General features: G+C 39.2%; 1 protein-coding gene and 1 long non-coding RNA gene across 3 annotated transcripts in view; one reads left to right on the top strand and one right to left on the bottom strand.

Moving 5' to 3' along the window:
• LOC121712188 (cartilage intermediate layer protein 1-like) overlaps window positions 1-13,091 on the bottom strand; it is a 29,582-nt gene extending 16,491 nt beyond the window's left edge. The window contains exons 1-3 of one of the 2 annotated variants that reach the window (XM_042096291.1): window positions 13,035-13,091; window positions 12,725-12,760; window positions 12,037-12,072 (exon numbers count right to left, since the gene is read on the bottom strand). In XM_042096291.1, the coding sequence (XP_041952225.1) occupies window positions 12,037-12,049 (13 nt within the window). In that variant the 5' untranslated portion in view covers window positions 12,050-12,072; window positions 12,725-12,760; window positions 13,035-13,091. Of the gene's footprint in view, window positions 1-9,422; window positions 9,442-12,036; window positions 12,073-12,724; window positions 12,761-13,034 lie in introns of those variants that run through there. The other variant, XM_042096290.1, reaches the window with a different exon arrangement.
• Window positions 13,092-22,254: 9,163 nt separating this feature from the next.
• Window positions 22,255-23,047, top strand: LOC121712209. Its single transcript, XR_006032548.1, has 3 exons — window positions 22,255-22,544; window positions 22,694-22,761; window positions 22,882-23,047. It is a non-coding gene; the product is annotated as an uncharacterized LOC121712209 (long non-coding RNA).
• The last annotated feature ends 1,439 nt before the right edge of the window (window positions 23,048-24,486 follow it).

The raw sequence follows: 24,486 nt of genomic DNA on the forward strand, positions 1-24,486 counted from the left end.
CACACACATACGCACCCCAGGCGATAGGCAGGATATTTTAAAATACTCAGGTAAAAGGAATCCACATGTGACCCAGTCAGAGATTAGTAACAAAAATGCATTCGGACATTTTGTTTACTTGTTTGTTTGAACATACTGTAAGACAAACACAGACACACAAAAATACCAACACACTAAAAGCTGCCCTTGACTGCGTGCATACAGTATGCTATAGGGAAATCTGAGACATGGGAAGGACACTCTAACCCTCTGTAAGACCCTGCGATTCTGAATAGACTGGGATATTATAACTCAAGATTGTTTTGTTTCACCAGCCATTTGAGACTATCATTCACAAAAGGACTGTGTACCTGTAAGACTATGCCAATACAGTCAAAACAGGGGATTCTGGTAGGGGATTCTGTTGTGTAATTACGGTAATGTTGCAGAGGCCTGTGGGAATTTTGGTCAACTCTGGTATATGGGATATCTCAGGGCAGGTTTGTTTATAAAAACCCTTTGTCACACTACCCTCCCATTAGGGGAGTTGGACCAGTTTAGACATTTTAGCTGCTGAATTACTTGGAGTTATTTGAACCCCAGATTCCCCAGGCCAGGACACCCCCAGGCGAGCTGGATCTATGCAAATCTTATACAGTATGTCTTGTCCCTGCTATGTAAGCCCCACCCATCCTCTGTTAAGCAAGGGACAAAAAGTTGACGCTGGAAAGTACTCACATTGTAAAGAGAAGATTGTCATCTGACAGGCACATCAGGAAAAAAAAACATGTTAAAATACATTTGTTTTTTATTAGAAATTTGGACTATTTGTATAGCTGTCTTTTCATTTATATGAACTATATTCAAAGTCCTTCAATGCCAATTGCCAGAGTTTTATTTTTTTTAATTGGCTGATTTTTTTTCATCAATGGCAGTGGATTTTTTCCCAAAGTCGTTGCGATTGTTTTTTTGTTTAAAACATTTTAAAATTACCTAATATCAACTGAATCAGAGGAAACAACACGTATGATATATTATCAAAACACCCATGCTCTGTCCCATAGGAAATAAAATGTCTAAATAAGATCTTCCTTTGTCTATTCTGTAAGGATTTCTGGGAAATTGAATTTGGGTCTCCTGCGTGAGAGTCAGGAACCTTACCCCTAGGCTACAAGTGACTGGAAGACTCAAGTGCAGAGACAAATTCAGTTGAGTTATTTACGTTCAAACGTTCTTTACTTTAAGGCTATGCAGAGGTATCCAAAAACAAGTAAGAGTAATCCAGGCACAAAGGGGAAAAAAATCCAGGCAGTCAATCAATCACTCAAATCCAACAGAGAAGTAGCAAAAAGGTACGGGGGAAAAAAGGTAAGTGGTAGGGATGTGACGCTCGAAGCTGACGTTTCGAAACAGTGTCGAGCTTCCGAAACGTGTTTCGAACAGTGTGTCGAAGTGTGGTTCAAAATGCCCATGTCACGTGACCATGGCTTAGTGAGGCTTCGTGGTGTTTCAATTTGGTTTGGACAGGTGGCACACTTGCTGCGTGAGCCAATTACCCGAATAGCCTAAACACCTGTTTGATCTAAATTACAGTCCCAGAATGCTTAAAAGTCATTCAAACACATCCTATCTTTGTGGGTTTTTTGTGAGGAGAGAGATTTTGAGAGATATAGCGACATAGAGACATATAAAGATATAGCGATTTATAGGTTAGTGATATAGATTAATTGACAGGCTAGACAGACAGTGAGCGATAGTTTAGATAGATAGTCTAGTGACGTTAATATTTAGATAGTAGCAGAAGTAAAAAAAATATATGACTGATGCCTTTATTTCAAGAACAGCTGACCCTTTGAAATACTGGCAGGAGAGGAGAGTGGTTTATCCAAACCTAACTGTGATGGCAAAAAAATATTTGTGCATGCCAGCAACAAGTGTGCCTTGTGAAAGAATTTTTTCCAAGGCTGGGGAGGTTTATTCAAAAACAAGAAACAGATTAAATGCCAAGACGGCAGAACAACTGTTATAATAAAAATGTATGTTGACATACAAAAAATGTGTTGTTTATTTTTCCCATGTTGTACCTGATTAGTCTAACCTGCTTCACATGTATCCTTTATTTCCCTACAACATGTTCCAAAAAAAAACCCTGGGCCATAAGCATAGCCTACACCTGTGGACGAAATCTTGCGTTCCATGTTGGCTATTTATATTCTTCGTCTGAAGCAGTTGTGCTTCACGGTCAAAATGTAATGTTAGCAAAACTGGCCACTAGATGTCACCATGGAGTTACGTGTGTCGGATTGTTTCGAAACCTCGACACATTCCGGCGCAATTGCTTCGAACGTTTCGTTGTTTCACAAAGCCTCGTTCTGCCCATCCCTAGTAAGTGGCCACAGCTCAGAAGTCAGATCGCTTTAACTAGCGTTCAACTTACACGGTGCCGTCATCGAGTATCAATTCAAGACTGAGCAAAACACAAAGGCTCAGGCAGCTTATATAGGAAGGTAAACAAGACTCAGGTGGACATAATTCCCTAATTGAAAATTAGACATGTGACTAATCAAGCACGCACACAGAGTTACCCACATGGGCAAAAGAGGCATTACAGTCCAAAACAAAGTCAACCTGCACACTGAGGACCCCACATGGCCAAAAGGAGCATTAAGTCCTATTCACACCAAGAACAATAACTATGGGCCTTATCATGACATTCTAAAGTGCATCGTCACTCGTCAAAAGTCTATTCAAATTTAGTAGGATGTCCATTTCACATTGGGAGGGGTTTCGTCATCAAACGTGGAGCGCATGGCGCAACAAGGTGTTCCTAGGTTTTTTAATCAGGCATATGGGTGTGTTTGGGGTGTAACATCATTTTAAACCAATGAGAATGACATCTGTCATTCCCTTTAACGGCGCAACGCGCAATATGTCAAATAAATGCATCGGTAATTTGGCATTCAACGGTGCATTTGAAGGAGGCTGCTTGCGAGACCGTATGGAATAGTCATTCTAAAACCATGCTTTACTAAAAACCTAGCATAGCCTTCACGCATTTGCACTCGTCTATTAATTGAACTCATTGGCAAAGTGAAACTAACTTCACCAAGGAGTCAGTCAACGACAAGACAGTTATATGCAGTTACTTTCACTATTGACTGACAATGGGTTACCACCGAAAACATTGGCTGGAAAAAGCAACACTTACCAATATTGCTCAAATGACTGAATAAAACAACATTTATCCTGCAGAGGAGTTGCTTATATCTCGTGACAGTTCGTCTTCAGCTGTGCTCCATACGTGTCTCTCGCCTCTCCCCTAATCACTTTTAACCATCATTACCAATTTGCAAATGATGGTGAATAACTACTCATTATGAGATGTACAGTATTTCGTAATATCTTTATTCTAATTATGTTTCCCATTGTAATCGTGCAATTTGTAATGCTTTGCATGGATGTGCACTGGTGTGCATTCATGAATGATAGAAGGATGGAGCGGGCACCTGCCAATATGACTGGTGACATGCGCTCTTAAAATAGCATATGAACAACTCGCCATTGACTTCTGACCAGGTTTAGGTGGTGTATGATAGCGATTTTTAGACAACGCACTAGGCCCCTCCCTAGGTTGTTAATTGCCACACCCCTGGGCGCAATAAACGTGCAAAATACCGAATTCAACTTTGCGCGTGAATAACGAGTATTACGCCATGCGCTGGTGACCCAAAATACAGCCCTATAACTATAACCATAACGATAAAAGCGTTCACACTGAACAACGATAAACAAAGTCTCCTTGTGTTAATGAATGTGACGGTTAAAATTCAATGGGTTCTGATTGGCTAGTAGCTTTTTATCGTTCTGAAAATCGCTCTGAAAGTGATCCCCAACGATATCGTTCTTCATGTCGTTATCGTTATAGTTTATGTGTGAACGTCATCATTCATATTAACGACAACAATATTTATTTATAGCCAGGGTAGGAATTTGGCCGTCTTGCGTTGGCCGTGATGCCCCTTTGAAAATCAGAGGTTTACAGGCCACGGTGGCCTTGGTGCCCCCTTCTTTCAATATTCTGCTTTCCGTCCTACTAATAGCGATTTTTATTTAGCCTGTGGCCTGTCAAAATAATCTTAGCATTCACAGCGCAAATTAATTTACCCAGCTAACACATGACGTTGCAGCAACTTCGCCATAAAGTTGTCATTTGGTCACCGCGACATTACCTTCTGGCTACGTTGTTGCAACGTCACAGATACTTTACAAGACAATGTTGTCACTTGGTACCATTAGTGACATTGCAGCGACGTCGTGACCTGGTCAGCTGATGATGTTGCAATTTGGTACCGTTAAGAAAGGTGCCACAACATTGTGATTAGGTCAGCTGGTGACATTGCCATTTGGTGCTGTGGGAAACGTTTCCGCGACATCTGCCTATGACGTTGCCATGTAGTATTGTGAGTGATGTTGCCACAACATCATGATCAGGTCAGCTGATGACGTTGCCATTTAGTATCAGGAAATGTCCCCGCGACGTCAGCCAATAACGTTGACATGTAGTATTTGGAGTGATGTTGCCACGACGTTGTAAACGAGTCAGCTGATAACGTTGACATTTGGTTCCGCGGGAAACGTCCCCGCGACGTCAGCCGATGATGTTGCCATGTAGTATTTGGAGCGATGTTGCCACAACATCGTGATTAGGTCAGCCGATGACGTTGCCATTTGGTGCTGTGGGAAAGGTACCGGCGACGTCAGCCGATGATGTTGCCATGTAGTATTTCGAGTGATGTTGCCACAACATCGTGATTAGGTCAGCCGATGACGTTGCCATTTGATGCCGTGGGAAATGTACCGGCGATGTCAGCCGATGACGTTGCCATGTAGTATTTGGAGTGATGTTACCACAACGTTGTAAACGGGTCTGCTGATGACGTTGCCATTTGATGCCGTGGGAAACATCACCACGACATCAGCCGATGACGTTGCCATGTAGTACCGTGAGTGATGTTGACCCAACGTTGTGAACTGGTCAGCTGATGACGTTACCATTTGATGCCGTGGGAAACGTCACCACGACATCAGCCGATGACGTTGCCATGTAGTACCGTGAGTGATGTTGACCCAACGTTGTGAACTGGTCAGCTGATGACGTTACCATTTGGTGCCATGAAGAATGGTGCCACAACATCGTGATCAGGTCAGCATTTTACCTATTGGTAGGGGATCGAACCAGCAACCCTTCGGTTTCAAGTCCTGACCAGTAGGCCATGACTGCCCCAAATTAGTTAGAAATATCCACCATAATGTATTCAGATGTATATGGGGAAATGTATTGGTAATATTTGTAAAGATATATGTACATATATATTGTAACAATATATGCACAATATATGTTACAATATATATGTATATATGAGACCATGCACATACAATGTATGCACAATACATATGTGGTGATATATACAGTATATGTACATTACATGTAACATCTAAAATATATGAGTACTTACAGTTTTTCTTAGTTGCTAAAACACTAAACTCCATTGGCTGAAGAAAGTTCTCAGATGCTTGAACTCATTTAGCTAATTGTTCAGTCTGTTGTCAATACCTTAAACCATTTCACCTTAAACCATTTCACAAGTATCACATGAAAGAGCAGTTACGAATTGTCACCTTTCACTTTGCATGTTGTGGCAACGTTGCTAAACCTTTCAACTCCACGTTGCTGCAACGTCACCTGATGTTGTGGTTACGGAGTGGCGACGTTGGGGAGTTACGTTGCGGTTACGAATTGTCACCTTTCACTTTGCATGTTGTGGCAACGTTGCTAAACAGGACTGGTGGCGTCGGTAACTTACGTTACGGTTACGAAACGGCACCTTTCAATTCCACGTTGCTGCAACGTAACTTAATGTTGCAGTTACGGATTCGCAACGTTGGGGAGTGACGTTGCGGTTACGAATTCTCACCTTTCACTATGCATGTTGTGGCAACGTTGGATACGACGTTGTGGCAATGTATTTTGGGTCATTCAATTACATTGCAGCAACGTACTGGCAATGTAACGGTGCTAGCTGGGTAGTCTTTTAGCAGTGGAGAAAGTGACAGGCAAGAAAGAAAGTGCGTCCACCATTCTTCTCAGTTGAACTACTCGCGAAGTAGCCTAGCCTACTCATCATCACACAGACATCACAAGTATCACATGAAAGAGCTTTTTCTCAGCTTTTAAATGATGTTAGCCGATAATTGCTGTGTTGAACGGTTCGTGAGAAAAGTAAATAATATAATATTAAAATTCAATTTAATCATACATTCTACCGAAGGTTTTGCGTCCATGATCTCCCTACCCATTCATCTCGGTGGAATACTTCACGAACCCTTCTTTTAACACGACAAACCATATATCAGAATAAACAGCAGACCTTACCGAACACAAAGGTGTAAAGCAGTCCCCTGTACAGTTAGCCGTTTTTGCAGTAAATTTCGACATGCATGGATGTCTCCAAATTTGGGGTTGAAGTTTTACAATGTGTTTAAATTGTTCCACATGATTTCATAACAGGCCAAATACAAAATAAATGTTACAAATATCGCCTAGATATTGGTAAATCAGAGGACAGCTGACTAAGAGTTTGTGAAAGTAGCCTTAATGATCACAAAATGCTAAGCATGCATTTAGGCTATCTGAGTTTCTTAAAGCTGAGCTGTGCTTAAATTGTTCAATACATGATTAGCAGGCCAAATATAAAATAAATGTTATATATAGCCTAGATATCTGTAATTATTAGATGATCAGATGATTTACAGTTCTATGTAATATGTCATGTTTCATGTTTTTGTAACGTTTCATACAGTGATGCAGGTCTACTGCAGTGAATAGGCTAAATACAACTTTGATCATTTGTATATGCTACTACTGTATAGGTAACTTTGGCCTTGGTGCCCTGACATGTGGCCTTTGTGCCCCCCACCAAATATGCCCAACCCAAGGCTAGAGGGTGTGGAGGAAAGGTTGTCTCCTGCTGCTGATCATTTGGGGAACAAGGTGTAAGAAATGATTGGAGCAGATTACACTTCACTTTAATATGTCTCAGTTGACCTCTGTCCTCTAGGCAGCACTCCTCACATCTACAAACCTGGTTTATCAATCAGAGAAGGCAATAACTTGACTTGATGTGTGACTCAATGACTTTGATGTTTTCTTATATTCAAATGTAATGACATTTACACCAGGGTTGTGCACAATTCAAATTTCAATTCTGCTTCCTGTTTGCTACCTCAATTGAAATGCAAGAATTGAATTGGAATTTAAGAGCCAGTTTCAATTAAATTCTGGAATTTTGCACAAGACTGATTTACACAAAATGTCTGTCTAAAATCTCTCAAAGTGGTTTCTCTACATTCAGTGCAAATTTGAGGGTAACTTAAGTCAGTGTTGCACCCACAAACCTATGGAGCATTGAAGGGAGGGATCTATTTTGGCTGTTGAGTTCAAATATCAACAATCTTTCTGCTCTATTGCTAACTGTACTTTCATTGATTGACTTTAGACTTGCCCTTTCTGTCTCAAACTGTGTAAAAATGAATTTCAAACATTTCCTTGGGGGAAGATGCCCCTGGATCCCCCCTTAAAGCTCTGAACGTCTTAAACTCCCAGCGCCTCTCCTGGGACTTTCCACAAAGGTCTGGCACAACTCTTGGTTTTGCATAATAGACAGACATAGACTTTGCTTTTGGTGTATGTGAATTTTTTTGCCGTTGTTTTGATAATCCCTTAGGAAAAAAAACTTCAAAATAAGATCTGACTTGTTTCTCAAAAACCCACCTTAGGAGAATTAAAGAGCAATAAAAACAGATTGAGAAGAACAAAGGGGTATTTTGAGATTTTTCAGCCATGAAGTACTCCTTTTTTCCTCCGTTTTTCCTCTCAATCTATTCTTATTGCTCCTCATTTCTCCTAAAGGGGATTTAGGAATAACAGGTGAGATATCAGTAAGGGCTGATTTATTTGTTGTGAGACAAAATAAAGACATTTTCAAGACAAGAAATTTTCTTTTGGGCACTCCCCTGTCATTTTGGAAAAAAACAAACTCCTCACTCTGACGATGATCCATGTCTTTTTGCCAAGGGCAACGTCTTCACCTGAACAGGTTAGACCGCCAACTAGACAGCTCATGATTCAGTTGGTTGACCTCAGTAGAGTCAGGTGTGATTACTCCAACACCAAAGACATCTGGAATATCCACATTCATTGGTGGTCAAAGTCTTTTGTGAAATAAAACACTCTGCTCCCATTCTATCAATCAGAAATGTGCAGTCAGCCTGTGTCCAAACTGCAAGTGGACGTCTGACTTGTCAAATAGCATTGTTCATACACTTCTAGTGCATCCTATTCAACTACTAGTCTCTTGTCCAATACATCATTTCAATAAGAGCAACCGGAAGAAAATGAAAACAGGGTGTCAGTTTTATTTTGTTAGTTTTATTCTCTGCATAGGTTTAAACCATCACAGCAGCAAAATTGAAGAGACATCAACAACAACAGCTGTCAGTGCTTTTACAAAAAAAACTAACCTTATCAACACGTATCATTGCTTCACCATTTTTTACATGTTGTAACATGCAGTCATGCCCTTATGGGTCTCTAATGGATACAGAATCGTCCTTCTCAAGAGCCAGTTTTCCAAAGACACAAGGACACCTAAAACGGACTTTGTAATCCTGGCAGCGCTGGTTGGGCCCGTTCTTGCAAACAAACCCGACCGTCGGAGAGTAGCTACAGGGAGGAAAGACGTAAATGCAGAGCTGCCAACCCTCACGCATTTGATTGGTGTAAAAGCGTGTTGAGCCAATCAAATGAATGAATCTCACTCTCAATGTGTGAGAGTTGGCAGCTCTGTAAATGATGTATTGTGATGAACTCCATTTCTATGCGTTCAACCTTATATTGTAATTAAAAAGTCATAATGTCAATATCTTTGCCCTCTTCTTCATAGGCCAAAACAACTGTTGTTGTTCAAATGTCTTCAAATGTTTATCAAAAGTCATTTGAAGACCCCTCTCTGCCATCTACAATCATTGCTGATTAAAGCTGGGAACAAGTTCAAGTTCAATAAGTAATGAAATTCTTGTGATCAAGAGCCAGCTCAACTTTAAAGAATAACTTCAAAGTAGTATTAAAAAGGTATTATTGTTTGTGTGTGTGTATGTCTGTGTGTGTGTGGAGGGGAGGGGGTTGGTGTGTGTGTATGTTTGTGTGGGGGAGAGGGGTGTACCTGTGTGTGTGTGTGGGGAGGGGGTATGTTCTTTGTTTGGGATGATGAAATGGTGTGTGTGTATGGGGGAGGGGGGAGTAAACATATGTAACTTGAGAAGAAAATTGAAGAGAAAAATAACACTACTCACTGTATGAAAATAAGAAAAATAACACTACTCACTGTGAGAAGTCTTGACCAGTAATGGTCGCAGGAGTGTCTGTGTCCACAGTCCTGCTCTCGATGGCGATGGGATTGGCGCAGATCTGACCAGGGTGTTCTTTCCACAGTTCCGTCAGCGTCTCCCAATCCCCGTAACCGCCGGGATTGTCACGGTCAAACCACGGTGTCCAGCACACTGTACGTGGGCAAAATAATAAAAACAGATGGGTTAAACAGATCATTTCAGGTCTCATCAGCTGGATTTGAATACCTCACTGCCAGGGGTTGAAACTGTTTTTTTATCTTGGCCTAGGCTACACATATAAACATATCAACATATAAATCGACATGTTCTATTTAAGCCAGAAGACATGAGTGAGAGTGGGTTTGGTAAAGGTTATCGCCACAGCTGTAATTTGGCCATAGGTACGAGCAGGGGCACAGCTACCCATTTTTTATGCAACAACAATATTGCCCCCCGCCCCCCCCAAAAAAAAACAAAACAACTAAAGCAAAACAAAAGGCCAATAATTCACACTATTACTGTGCATTAGTGTGTATAATATATATGTATATTTTAAAGAAATGCTGCCAATTTGATGTTTAACTTGAAGTATTGATAAATGGTGCATTGTCACTTTAAGAGAGTCTAAACGGTTCTCATAACGTCCTTTTGCCAGTTATTGCTCACAAAGGATACGGCTGATAGGCCTACTCTAGCCTTGTTTGTTTGCACCACATTGACAACACAATATTAAAGGACAATTCTGGCGCAAAATGAACCTAGGGGTTAGTAACACGTGTACCGAGTTCGACCGTTCGCTGGGATTTATTTTCATGCTAGTCGAATGTGACCAGTTTTATTGCAAACCGCTAATTAACGTTTAACGCTAGCCTTCGGGGCATACGTACAGTAAAAAGTAATTGCTATTTCTATACCACTAACAAGGCTCAAAATAGCACCACACTTACACGGTAGCATAATGAGGGTCTCTACATGTAAACCGAAGCATTGAGAACTTTGTAAGTGTACAGGCAGTTTATTAAAAAGAAACACATTACCGTTCACGTCTGGTTCACATACAGGCAGGCGCCTTGGGAAAACAGAACTCTGGGATGTGAAGTGAATTAATAGAGTTAATTAACCTTGAATCCATGAACACTTGTCTACCTTTATTAAAAATCTTTTGAAAAATAAAAAAATCACTAATGTGAAGAAATGACTGCAGATTCACATACTGTTTTGCAGGTCAGCCCAGTATGGAGGGTGGCAGAGGAAACGGACTTTGTAGTCCCGGCAGAAGCATTTCTCCTGATCTGCGTTCATTACAGATGAGCCCAGTGATGTGATCATTCCTGTGACAGAAAAAAACCTCTATTATCGTCCAGCATGCTGTTCCTGAGACATTATGCATGATCTTGTAACTTAAAGGTTTACCGTGTAACACTATGTGATTACATTCATATAATAGCCTACACTAATATTGCACTGCTATGAGCAGACATCCCAAGTCTCCCGGAAGTTCCAAAGGTGTACCCTTGTTTCATATGAGGAAAAAATAACGATAGTCTTGCATGCTGCACTGTTTGTAGTGATATAGCTGCTGTTACACTCTACCTAATGTTCAACAAGTGGATTATAAGTTATACTACACTCTAGTGGACAATAGCTGCATAGCATCCTTAAATCAATGTCAAGTACTTGTGTTTGTGTGTGTGTGTGTGTGTGTGTGTGTGTGTGTGTGTGTGTGTGTGTGTGTTTTCGTGCTTCATAGTGTGAGCTTAGTAAAAACACTATCACCACCTCTATTGGTCAGACTAGATTCCCTTTTGAATAATCTGGGGTGCGATCAGACAGGACACGCTTTGCCACTTGTAAAACGCGAGGTGCACTATGTTTTCATTGAACTTCTTTCAATTCGAGGCGCTCAGGGTGCCTCTGCAGAAACGCAAGGCGCAGCAGGCACACAAAACAAGAGGCACTGTGGGCGCATAAGCCGTGCACAAAACACTTACTACGCATATGAAACAACATAAAAAAGGCAGATCTCGCTGCAAAACCGTGTCCTGCCTAAGATAATTAGTTGATAACACTAACCCTATACAGCAACCTCATAGGCATGACAATTCCCTCACCAATGGGAATAACTTCCATTGGCTAATGTCATAGAAATACCCTAATGGGCTAATTTCGATTCCACTCCAGTTATCTATGCAGCACACTTGATATTGTCTTCCAACTATTCTTAACCATTTGGAGTGAAGTCTCATGAGAAATTAATTTGTAATACATGATAGTTGCGGTAAACACTCACACATGAAACACATTGCCTGCATCATTCAGGCTGATGCCATCCACAGTTGCCACCTCGATGGCAGTGGCATTGGGGCACATAGCGTTGGGGTACTCCGTCTTCAGGTCACTGACAGTCTCCCAGTCTCCAGTTCCAGTTGGGTTGTCACGGTCCAGTCATCCAGTCTGTCCAGCACTCTAATGGAGAACAAATAACACAATGACAAAAATGCACAGAGTGGAGCTCCAGAATCTTTGGTACAAAATTCACACCGCACACATACACGCACACACCATTTTTGACACACACAGTGACATTCTGAATGCTTAAAAGGTACTTACTGATGTTTTCCATGCATCCAGATTCAGTGCAGATGGCTATTAAGAGAAAAAGGAAATTCATGTAAATTAAATATATATTTGTATTTAAACAGGACAATTATCAGCATAAGAAAATGTGGGGTAAAGCTTGTCATGTCCCATGTGCTTTTTTTTAAAGAATTTCATGTAACTGGCTAACCAAATACATAAGTTTAAAGTGGGCTTATCAATCTTGTTTCCTGGCATAGATTAGACCATGGTGGTACAAATACATACGTGGGGGAGTGGCATTGTCGATACTCTGCATTTGTGCCAAAGAAACAGCAGCCAAAGCACACAGCAGTGTCTGGAGTCACACAAGTAAATAAACACTATTCAGTATGGAATATACAAACGTCCAATAATAAGGTAGTGCTATCTATATACCTGGTCAAATACCATACTAAGGAGTCTGACCTGCCATGTTCACATTGTTATGTTTTGGGATGCTGTATTTGGATTAGCCATTAAATTTAAATTCACAATGCTCAACAGGGTGACACAGAAATGGAAAAAAGCTCTTTATTTCCTAACTAAAATTAGGAAAGACACTAAAATTACATTTTGAACCTAAACTGTACTCTTAGTTGGCTTCTTTCTAAATGAGAAAAGAAGAGCTGGATATTTTTTTAGCAAGATAGTTGCAAAAAAATATGAGGAAATTGCATACTAGCAGTATCATGGTGAAAGGCAGATTTCAGACTTCCTATAATGGGGAGAAAGATCGGGATGTTAAGGTTTGCGAATCTATGAGTGTGACCTTCCCATTATTTGGGAATATATATATGGATTCGGAACATTATATTTTACCATGAAAACAAAAACATTATGAGTATATTTCTAGTATTCAAGTAAACAGTATTGTAGAAATGTTCCAAATCAGATTATAATTATATTTTGGCAATGCACTTGTTTATTATATTCATATTACAGATCATACAGTATATTCTGTCAGAGAAAGAAAAATAAACTATGGTTACCTATTTTTGTCACCAAAATGTTGAAATATGGAAAAATATTTCTGCGTAGTGACTACCAAGACTCAAGTGATCCTATATAAGCTCTGTGAAATAGGGTGGCTTGTCGTCGTTTTATTTGTTGCACTGGATTTTCCAGTGTTTTGTCACTCATTTGCAGATAGCATTCACAAAAAGATAGTGAACCCATAGTACTACACCAATCCAAATCAAAATAAATGTTGACTTAGCCTTTAAACACTGTTCGTTGCTACCCCCCTTAATTTACTGTTCATGGTCAAATTTGACCGGACAGTTTTAACTGCTCTTAAATACCAATACCATTACAAAAAGTATTATTTAATAGAACATTATTGTAAACAGAACATTTTTAGAACATTAACATCTACACAACGTGTGTGTGTGTGTGTGTGTGTGTGTGTGTGTGTGTGTGTGTGTGTGTGTCTTTCTGTATGTGCGTGAATGTGTATGTGCAAACACTGGTGGTTCACATGCACAAGTGGCAACATGACAAAATGAACTGTGTGTGTGTGTGTGTGTGTGAGAGAGAGAGAGTGGGTGTAAATGTGGTTATGTGTATCTGTGTGTGTCTTGTTTTCAGTGGGTTAAGTGTGGTTATGTGTATATGTGTGTCAATCTTGTTTTCAGTGGGTTAAGGCTGGCAGGGCTCTCCAGCAGAAAAACAAAACAGCTAGCAAAGTTTTGCTCCATATCTGCAGTTATAGGCAGCCTTGCAGTATGGCGCAGGAGATGTTTTTTGTACCCCTGAATACCATTGAGTGACAAAGCCCTATCTTATCTCTTGAAATATTTGAATCCTGTCTGTTGTAATATGATTTGTGGATTTAAATAAAGAATTAAAATGTGTGTGGGGTGTGTCGTGTGTGTGCTTCTGTATGCTCGTGCATGCATGTGTGTGCGAATATTGGTGGTTCACATACACAAGTGGCAACATTACAACATGAACTAACAACATGAACTTTGTGTGTGTGTGTGTGTGTGTGTGTGTGTGCTTCTGTGTGTGCATGCAAGCATGTGTAGGAACATTGGTGGTAAGTTGTAGGAAGACTGCCTAACAGCACTTGGAGTAAACACTCTTTTCAGCACTATGAATTTGGATGACTTCTGGGTTCTAGAGTTCCTTTGAGATGAGAGAAGCGTAAAGAAGGACAAACATCAGTGCAGCTCAGTGTCTGGTTTCTTCCACACACACTGTTGGGAATTGTGGCCAAATTGTTCAGTCTTTGTTTCATCAGACCAGAAGACTTTACTTCTCGTGGTCTGAGAGTCATTCAGGTGCTTTTTGGCAAACTCCCGGCAACAAATGGCTTCTATCTGTCCACTCTACCATAAAGGCCTGATTGTTGGAGTGCTGCACTGATGTTTGTCCATACAGGATTACATTTCCCCAGCATGTACAATCATTTATTTTCTGATAAAAGGCTATATGCCTTTGAACTAAATACAACAGTGAATCTATTTTATTTTATTTATTCATTATTCATATACTGTACTGGTGATATCCATGCACTAGCCGCATAAACCATTACAACAGTTGAATGGGGAATGTGTGCAATGGACACAAAAGGATTAACATGTAGTGCCATAACAGTAGAGAACAGAAGATATTTTCACATTGAGGTAAGGGCAGAGAGACCCAAGAGCCACGCTGTGTCTCGCTGCTCATCTCTCACTGTGTCAAAATGAATACACACACATACACACACACACACACACACACAGAGCATTACTGACCCACATATCTCCATCTCCGCAATGGCAGTCGTAGCCCCTTGCGTTGGCCGTGATGCCCCTTTGAAAATCAGAGGTTTACAGGCCACGGTGGCCTTGGTGCCCCCTTCTTTCAATATTCTGCTTTGCATCCTACTAATAGCGATTTTTATTTAGCCTGTGGCCTGTCAAAATAATCTTAGCATTTACAGCGCAAATGAATTTAGTCTTTTACGCAGTGGAGAAAGTGACAGCGCAAGAAAGAAAGTGCGTCCAAATTCACCCATTCTTCTCAGTTGAACTACTTGCGAAGTAGCCTACTCATCATCACACAGACATCACAAATATCACATGAAAGAGCTTTTTCTCAGCTTTTAAACGATGTTAGCCGATAATTGCTGTGTTGAACGGTTCGCGAGAAAAGTAAATAATATAATTCAATTTAATTTAAAGGTTTTGCGTCCATGATCTCCCTACCCATTCATCTCTTATACTTCACGAACCCTTCTTTTAACACATGACAAACCAGATATCAGAATAAACAGCAGACCTTACCGAACACAAAGGTGTAAAACAGTCCCCTGTACAGTTAGCCGTTCCAGAGTAATCCAGTTTTGAATTTGCAGTAAATTTCGACATGCATGGATGTCTCCAAATTTAGGCTTTAAGTTTTACAATGTGGTTAAATTGTTCCACATGATTTCATAACGGACCAAATACAAAATAAATGTTCCAAATATCGCCTAGATATTGGTAAATCAGAGGACAGCTGACTGAGTTTGTGAAAGTAGCCTTAGCCTAATGATCACAAAATGCTAAGCATGCATCTAGGCTATTTGAGTTTCTTAAAGTTGACTGTGCTTAAATTGTTCAATACATGATTTCATAGCAGGCCAAATATAAAATAAATGTTATATATAGCCTAGATATCTGTAATTATTAGATCATCAGATGATTTACAGTTCTATGTAATATGTTATGTTTCATGTTTTTGTAATGTTTCATACAGTGATGCAGGTCTACTGCAATGAATAGGCTAAATACAACTTTGATCATTTTTATATGCTACTACTGTATAGTTAACTTTGGCCTTGGTGCCCTGACATGTGGCCTTTGTGCCCCCCACCAAATATGCCCAACTGAAGGCCAAGTGGCCTTGCCCCCAGAATGGTGAAATTCCAAGCCTGTCCACCACACATATAAGACGAAGTTTGGTTATGTAAAACACATCTTAGATAACAAAATATATCATAAATCTAAATTTTGTATTTCCAGACACTGCAAAAGAAAACCAGGAAACAGTCAAAAGTTTAGAAAACCGACACAAAAGTGTGAGATGATGAGTCTCCACTATGCAAAGGTTTAATCCAAAAAACAGTGTCCAAAGTCAAAATCAAACTGGAAATAGACATGACTGGCAATGTAATACCACATAAACTCATCCACAACAGAGTTGAAATGATCCACAACACAGAGTTAAAGCAGTAATTACAGTGGTAAGCCCCCCCCCCCCCCCCTTTCCCCTGAGGTTCGTTTGCTTTTTTTTGTTTATTATTTTTGTTGTTTTTTGTCTTTTGTAAAGTGACCTTGAGTTTGAGAAATGTGCTATATTTATAAATGTAACTTATCATTATTATTTAATTTTTATTATGTATTATTGCTGATGAGAGGATTGAACTCAGGTGATCTTGGCAGCTGAGTGTGTGGAGGTACATGATAAAAACAGAGTAGACAACATGGTATAAAGGGGAAAATAAACTAAAAACATAAACCATTAGGGATATAGTTGTTAGTAATGACACCTGTTTCTTATGTGCATACAAAACGATAGCCGTATAAATTGTAGAGCTTAGAAACAAGAGAAAATACAGAAATAAGTGACATGAAAAATAATTTATTGACAAGTTTACTTCAAATAAAAATAAATAATAACCTTCATAACATGATTCAAAAATAAAAGGTGTAATGAAAATACATATGTTTCCATATTCATATTTACATGTATATCATATTTACACATACAGTATAAATTAGAGAATATATTAGGCTATATTTGTTTCCATTCATATTTACATGTATATCATATTTACACATACAGTATAAATTAGAGAATATATTAGGCTAGATTTGTTTCCATATTTACATGTATATCATATTTACACATACAGTATACATTAGAGAATATATTAGGCTAGATTTGTTTCCATTCATATTTACATGTATATCATATTTACACATACAGTATAAATTAGAGAATATATTAGGCTAGATTTGTTTCCATATTTACATGTATATCATATTTACACATACAGTATAAATTAGAGAATATATTAGGCTAGATTTGTTTTACAATACATAACAAGTACACTTTAGTTCATTTCTTTCTGGTCATCCTTGTCCCTGTCCTCATCTTCACCGCTGGTTTCGGCATAAGGGCAGATGGTCAACTGGATGGGATAGTTTAGGAGCAGCACCTCTGCATCATGGTACAAATAATCAAAGCATTGCGATTTCGACCAGAACAACCTACCGGGAAAAAAGGCTACAAGTTAGACATCACATCGGCATGGACTGTAATGCATGAACAAGTAGTGCAGTATGCATGAACAAGTCATAACATCGCACAAATGTTTATAGTAAAATCTAAAGTCAAATTATTTACTGTCACATGAGAAGAATTAAATGATATGTAGGCTCTGTAGCACACACCACATATGTGGGCCCTCATTCTGGATTTAACCCTCTATGATACGGTGTTACCTGTAGGCAACATTATGCTATTTTGCCTTGTTGAAATAAAATGAGACATCCCTTAAAGAAAGTAAATACCTCTTTAAGAACTGGACAACTCAATACTAACCAATGAAAATGCAAAATAGTGGTCACATGCCCCACAGGCGGCTATTTTGACCCTTCTTTCAGCAGATGCACACATTTGGCTGGGTATCATATTTTCTCCATTGAGAAGTGTAAATTTCACTAATTTCCCTCAAGTTCACATTCTTCAAAAAAATGACAACCATCATTTTATGTATATAAAATAATGAATATTGTAACAACTGATGCAGCACACAGATGACCAATCAAAGGTTTATTAACGGAAATGGGAAACACATCAAGACACCTTTACATAGGAACCACAAGGGAAGTCAATAAAACAAGCACAATACACGAACAGGGTAGTCACATACAATACACCGGGTAAAACACATGAGGTATAACCTAAAGAAAGACTACACAAGCTAACACATACATGACATGGTAAACATAATTACACTCACTAAAACCGACATTACGCAATCTAGCATTCACACACATTGCATTCTGGGAGGCTAGCACTCAGTCCAGAAGACACCGACGTTACAATATTTTAAAAAATAGCAAAAATCTGCATGTACCGTAATGGAATCACAATAGGCCATACGTGATATAATTGAGGGAATGTAGGGGATTTTTTACTTATTGTAATGCTTTTTACTACTTTTAATCTTAATAAACAGTCATTTAAAATAATCTACATGATGATTTGAAGATATTATGATTTGTTTATGATAGTGTTTCACAATGGTACAATGGTACCTGTGGGCAACGGGTGAATACGAACGGGTATGATACGATACTTTTTTGAGAAAAATAAATAATATTAGGGGGTAAAAACCACATAATTTTGTTTTCTATTTCTTTGGTTAAATAAAAATATATTCTATAAGAAAACCTACATAGTTTAATGTTTTCCATTATGGTATAATGTTGCTTACAGGCAACGGTTTTATAAAAATAAAATAAATCTGAAATTTTACACATTCAGATCATAATGCGTACAATGGTCTTGGCAGATAGTCCAAATCAAAGATTCTAGAGCAGAGCTCTGTTCTAGAATCTTTGGTCCAAATCATGATTTATGTACAGTAAGGGATAACGGCCGCCGAGGTGTCCTGTTATACAGAATTAATGGACGAGGGCGAGGGGCAAAGAACTCCCGGACGCGCAGCGGAGGGGAGTTGCCTCCGCCCGAGTCCATTAATTCCGTATAACTGGACACACTTCGAAGGCCGTTATCCCGCTTATCACCCAGTTGCCACTGTAAAGCAAAGGAAACACACGGCTCCGTTTAAAAAGAAGCTCACTAGTTCAGCTTGTTGTACAACTTTCGTTGGCCCTATAACAGCAATAGCATGGACAGTTAGCTTGTTTACAGTTGATTCCATTGTTGCGAAGCCTTCCTCCAGGCTCAACCGTCATCCTACTATCGTTGTTATAGTTACTATTCATAAGCATTGATATGGAACGGCGATTAAACGTTTTTTTTACCAGATCTACTTCATAGGTGTCCCGTTACTCAGAATTAAAAGCCACCCCGCCAGCCAATCAGAAAAGAGTATTTCTTCTCTCCGGGTGATAAGCATTCCTAAAACAGGTGAACCTTAATCAGACAAGGAGGTTTAAACAAAGAAGTCTTTGCATTTTACAGAGACCTCGATATTGCCTTTGATTTCTATATGGGGAGGAAACCCTTTAAAAAAAGAGGTTCATAAATACTATCTCCACACAAGCTCTGCAAATTAATCAATGATCAATTCACTTGTAAGTTTAAAGCTGGCTTACCAAAATAAGGCCACTTAACCCATTTCACCCCATCGGTCACAATTGTGACCGAAAAAAAAAAATGTACTTATGAGCCTCTAAAACTGTAACTGGGGAATATCCCAATACTCTTTCAGTAAATATTGAAACAATAGAGTGTTTCAATGTAATGTGTGCAGTGACAAATGTTTTGAGTAAATTGTCACATGACCAGAGCTGTTTACTTCCTGGTTGCACCTTGAGAATGATGAGGATGTACGTGTATATATATATATATACACGCGCACACACACACACACAATATGCACACTAACTCTCACACCCCATGCAGATACACACACGCAGACCATATACACTAACTCTCACACGCACGCAGACATACACTTTCAGGGTTCTATTTTAACGAACCGAAGCTCCTGGTAAATAAACAATGTTTACATATTTTTCATATTTATTATTGCCATTGGTCTCAGTGTTCATATCAGTTTGAAAAGTCCTGTCAGAATACCTTTATTTTAACAAAAAAGCAATTTGAGCAACCTTTAATTGAGTATACACATATTATCCCACCGGTCACAATTGTGACCGGTAATAAAACTCACTTTTTCATCTACTTTTCTACATTTTAAAAAAATAAATAATTATTGATTCCTTCAAAGGGTTGCTAATAGCACATGATTTGCATATTTGCATGTCTGGGAAAATTTTGGGCTTAAATGGGTTAATAGCTACGGTATTTGTGAGAATTTCAGCTTAAGCCATTATTTGGCATGGGATAATTCATCTTTGGTTAACCCTAACCCAGTTTCACACATTGTGTGTGTGTGTTTGTGTGTGTGTGTGTGTGTGTGTGTTATGCTAACAGAGAGTGAGGATTTTGACACAATGAAAGAGGTGAGCAGTGATACAAAGAGGTGTGTGTGGCTCTTGGTTCTCATGGTCACACACTCCTGACCCTTGTCCTGAACTCTGACTTTTCTGAGGGTGTAGATTTACAATCCAGAGATCCCTATGTGGGATTGTTTTGATATGTTGAGTGGTGATGTCTCCATAAGGATTGATGATGGTATTGTGGTTGCAGAACTGGGCTTTGAAGTGGAAGCTAAAAAGGTTTGGATTCAATTCCGGCCTGCTAATGTTTTGCCCCTGAGCAAGGCACTTAACCCTGACTTGCAACCAGGGAGACTGTCTCTATAATGCATATATGAATGAATGGATGGATGAATGAATTAATGAATTAAGTAATTATTAAATATTTTGAATAGCCTCATGCCTACAGTACATGCCTTGTGTTTGACCCCAGTTCATGCCCAGTTTATGACCCCACTGGAAATGTCATTGGAGTTGGGAGATAAGTGGCAAAGACACATTTCTCCTCTCAGGTGTGCTTAGTTACTCTGCCTCATTTGCAGTACAACATCTCTCACCATTCCTCCTTGTTTACTCCTCTGACACACTGATAAGTCTTGGCAGAATCTTCTCTTTACTGTAGTTTACTTGACTCTGTGTGCGTGTGTTTTTTTAACAAGCCTATTGGTAAGTGATATTTGTAACAGGTGTTCATGTAAGCTTCTTACTGAATGTGTATTTCTCATGAGCGGTCAGTATTAGGGCCCCTTTTCTCTATTTACACCACTTCTTTAGGTGAGATCATTCACTCTCATTGATTTGGCTATCGCTGCAATGCAGATGATACTGAAATTTACCTGTCTTTCTCACCTGATGACTACCGTTTCAGGTCGTATTTCAGCATGCCTTAAGGATATTTCAGTTTGAATTAAAGATTGGAACCTCTATCTTAATCTCTCCAAGAATGAAACTGTTGGTGTTGGCAGCTATTACAGCTATTGCCCAACAGATTAATATCCAGCTTGGCTCATCTTTACTGACCCCAACTAAATCTTGGGCGTCACAATTGATGACCGATAGAAAAAATTGTTTTTTCTGAGTGCGGAGCCTCAGAGCGTCTGCTGTGTCGACCAGTCATTAATGCTAAGAGGTCACATCCAACACTCTATTTAATCTGTTGGTCCTTGTTGATGGAATGAGTTGCCTAGTGTTCTTGAGGGGTTTAATGACTCATCTGTTTCATTAATGTAAAACTAATTATTTCCATTATTGATATTTTATATTGTTATTGATATTATTGTTATTATTACTATTATGCTTAATGTAGGCTCTGCATGCATGCGAGAGAGAGAGAGAGAGAGAGAGAGAGAGAGAGAGAGAGAGACGTGTTAATAGTTAGTGGGAATTTTGACACGATTAAAGGTGCTTGTCTGGCCAGGCTGGGGTGTGTGGTTGCTGGTTCTCATGTTCACACACGAGTGACCCGTATCTTGAACTCTGACCTCTCAGTACAGTTCTATCTGTGTGAGTCCTTGAATAACATATGTAATACAGCTTACATAATCCAGCAAAATAAATTATGTCTGTGGTGAACTCATGAACATATGTAATGTAAGTTTATGAACATAAGCAGTAAAACAACAGCATTAAAAATGCAGTGAACTGAACAGTAACTGTAACATTCTCTGTCAGATAGCATTATCAGTTCCAAAGATGATTTCAAGACGGTTGAAGAAGGTACAGTTCAAGTAATTTTACACCACATGGAAAAGTTCTAAAGCACCGAGATGTTTAGGTAAACTGATATTATATAGTTCCTGCAATTGCATGAGATTATTTGACTGGTGATTAGGCCTACTGCTGTGGTGCAAGATTAGCCTACTACATTTCTACAAAGCAAGCAATGCTTGCCAAGTAGATAAACTCACCTTTAGAATGCTATTGCAAATCAGTGCATACGACCATTTGTGCAGTTGTCACCTCAACACACACCCCTTTCTGGCACATGTTTGCGCAAATACGTTGCACGCGTTGCCTGGCAGCGTGCCAAAATGAAGGTGTCAAACCACAATTTGACACGAGCTGCGTCTCCTTTATAAATGGATCCTTCGCTCAGATTCGTGAACATACTTCACCACAGACTCGAAGGATTAAGGACTTGCATCGCTCGGGAATAATCGTATGGAGTGCTCTACTTGTCAAACTAGGACTATGGAGATAACCATTAATTCTTGCCTTGGACATACCGGATATAATAATGAAAATACAACACACGAGCCAACATACACGCGTGCTCTGTTTTGGAGACCGTGGACACAAGGACAGTTGGAACAAAGGGACTCTCATGGAGTGAGTTTATTTTAATCAAATGATGGATTAAGAGAGATAAATGAACGGCTGGACAAAAACCTGTAATGTTCATATAAAAAACATAAACCGTGTTATTCTCATTGTTTCTTTGATCCCGCTAACGTTATTTTCTTTCCTTTCTTTCTCAGTTTTACGGCAAATCTCCAGTTGAATTATCAGATGCAAAGAAGCCCAACAGAAGCCCACATCCTGTAAAGTGAGTCTTAGCTCTCAATCACATCACGTTGCCAGAGTTTCTGTTTTCATCATACGTGACGTAGGCTATCAATTGTATTGGATTCCTGTGGTTTCTAACACAAGCCTGTTTCCTTGGTAGGTTATTCTGGCCTCGATCGCGCTGCTATGATTATCTGTATCAGGACGCCGAAGCGCTGCTTCGGAATTATCACGTCCAGGCGACTGTCTGTCTTTACGCAGACTCCAGCAGCGACGAGGACAGTGACGAGGAGGACGAGAAAGAAATTAACTTGACAGATTTATGAATGACAATTAGCCTAGATGGGACATAATATATTTGGTAATTTATTTCGGTGCGAAATTTGTAAATACGTAATTTAATGGATGCTTATCAACACCTTTATTTTTGTATTACTCTTTCAAAGTATCACTATTTATATTAAAATATTTAAAGTATAACTACATTGTCCAGCTTGGTATAAAAATAAATATACAAAAATACATATTTGTTTACATAATGCCCAATTTATTTGTCGTCCATTTTTACCACATGATATGCTGTGATTCGACTATAAAATGAAATATGTTAAGAGAAATCATTATATATTGTTTGGCAACAGTGGACAAATCATGTATAATATATACACCTTTGAAAGCTACTCTTGTTTTCATTGCTGTTACATCTCATGACTGGCTACCTGGTAGTGCCAACCAATTTAAGGTCTAAGTTGGTATTTATTGCATGTCTGAAGGATTGATGCATCATCCCTGCAAAACTGTGCAGTATGCTCTTTTGAACTTGATGAGAGAGAGGTAGATAGAAAGAGAGATTGATAGAGCAATGACAGTGAAGAAAAAGGCAAGAGAGAAAGAGAGGGAGAAAGAGTATCAGGAGGAGAGAGATGGGAATTTTTTCTCCAGCTTTGAGGAGGCTACCTGCAGAGACATTTAGTGACTGTACACTATGCACACACACACACACACACACACTCATGAACACATGCAAACACACAAAAAGATACATGCACAAACATGCAGGCACACACATACTGTAAACACACACACACACACGCAGGCCAGTGTTTGGGAAGTTACTTTTTCATGCAGACCAGTGTTTGCTCGTTACTTCTTTAAAAAGTAACCCTTGACTTAGTTACCCTGTATGGAAAGTAGCTGTTTACGCTACTCGTTACTTTTACGTTATGTTGCTCGACTTTGGGCAGAACCCAATATCTGTCCTAAATGTGTTCTACAGTACATAAAGTTCTATGGAGGACATAACAGGTTCTTTTGTGCTCTTTATTATAAAAAATGCCACAAACAGAGCACTTGACAAGAAAACATTGGGCTATTATATAGGCTTCAACACCACCACTAAAGCACAATATCAAACAGCCTCAATGCACGTTATGGGCATATAGGTGAACACAAAATCCATAAGGGCTTATTTTATAGCCTTAAACAGGCTGAAAATGACACATTTAGCTTGCAAAAGGCTGTTACTCTCTCAAAACACTTAAAACATGCAGCAAAAGCAAATCTTGCCTTCAAACAACACATCCTGTCGTCAAATCACTGTGTGATTTTAATCAATCATTACACAGTTACATACAACAAAATGCAAAACATAGTTCTCAAAATGAGCATTTTTGCTATGTCTGTTCAGTTTATTTCTCATTTGATCTGGTATCAGAAAAAACTGAAAAGACTAAATGTACTGAATAAAAAATAATTGCATTCATTC

This window comes from Alosa sapidissima, chromosome 6 (assembly GCF_018492685.1).
Source record: "Alosa sapidissima isolate fAloSap1 chromosome 6, fAloSap1.pri, whole genome shotgun sequence".
In the NCBI taxonomy this organism is placed as follows: domain Eukaryota; kingdom Metazoa; phylum Chordata; class Actinopteri; order Clupeiformes; family Clupeidae; genus Alosa; species Alosa sapidissima.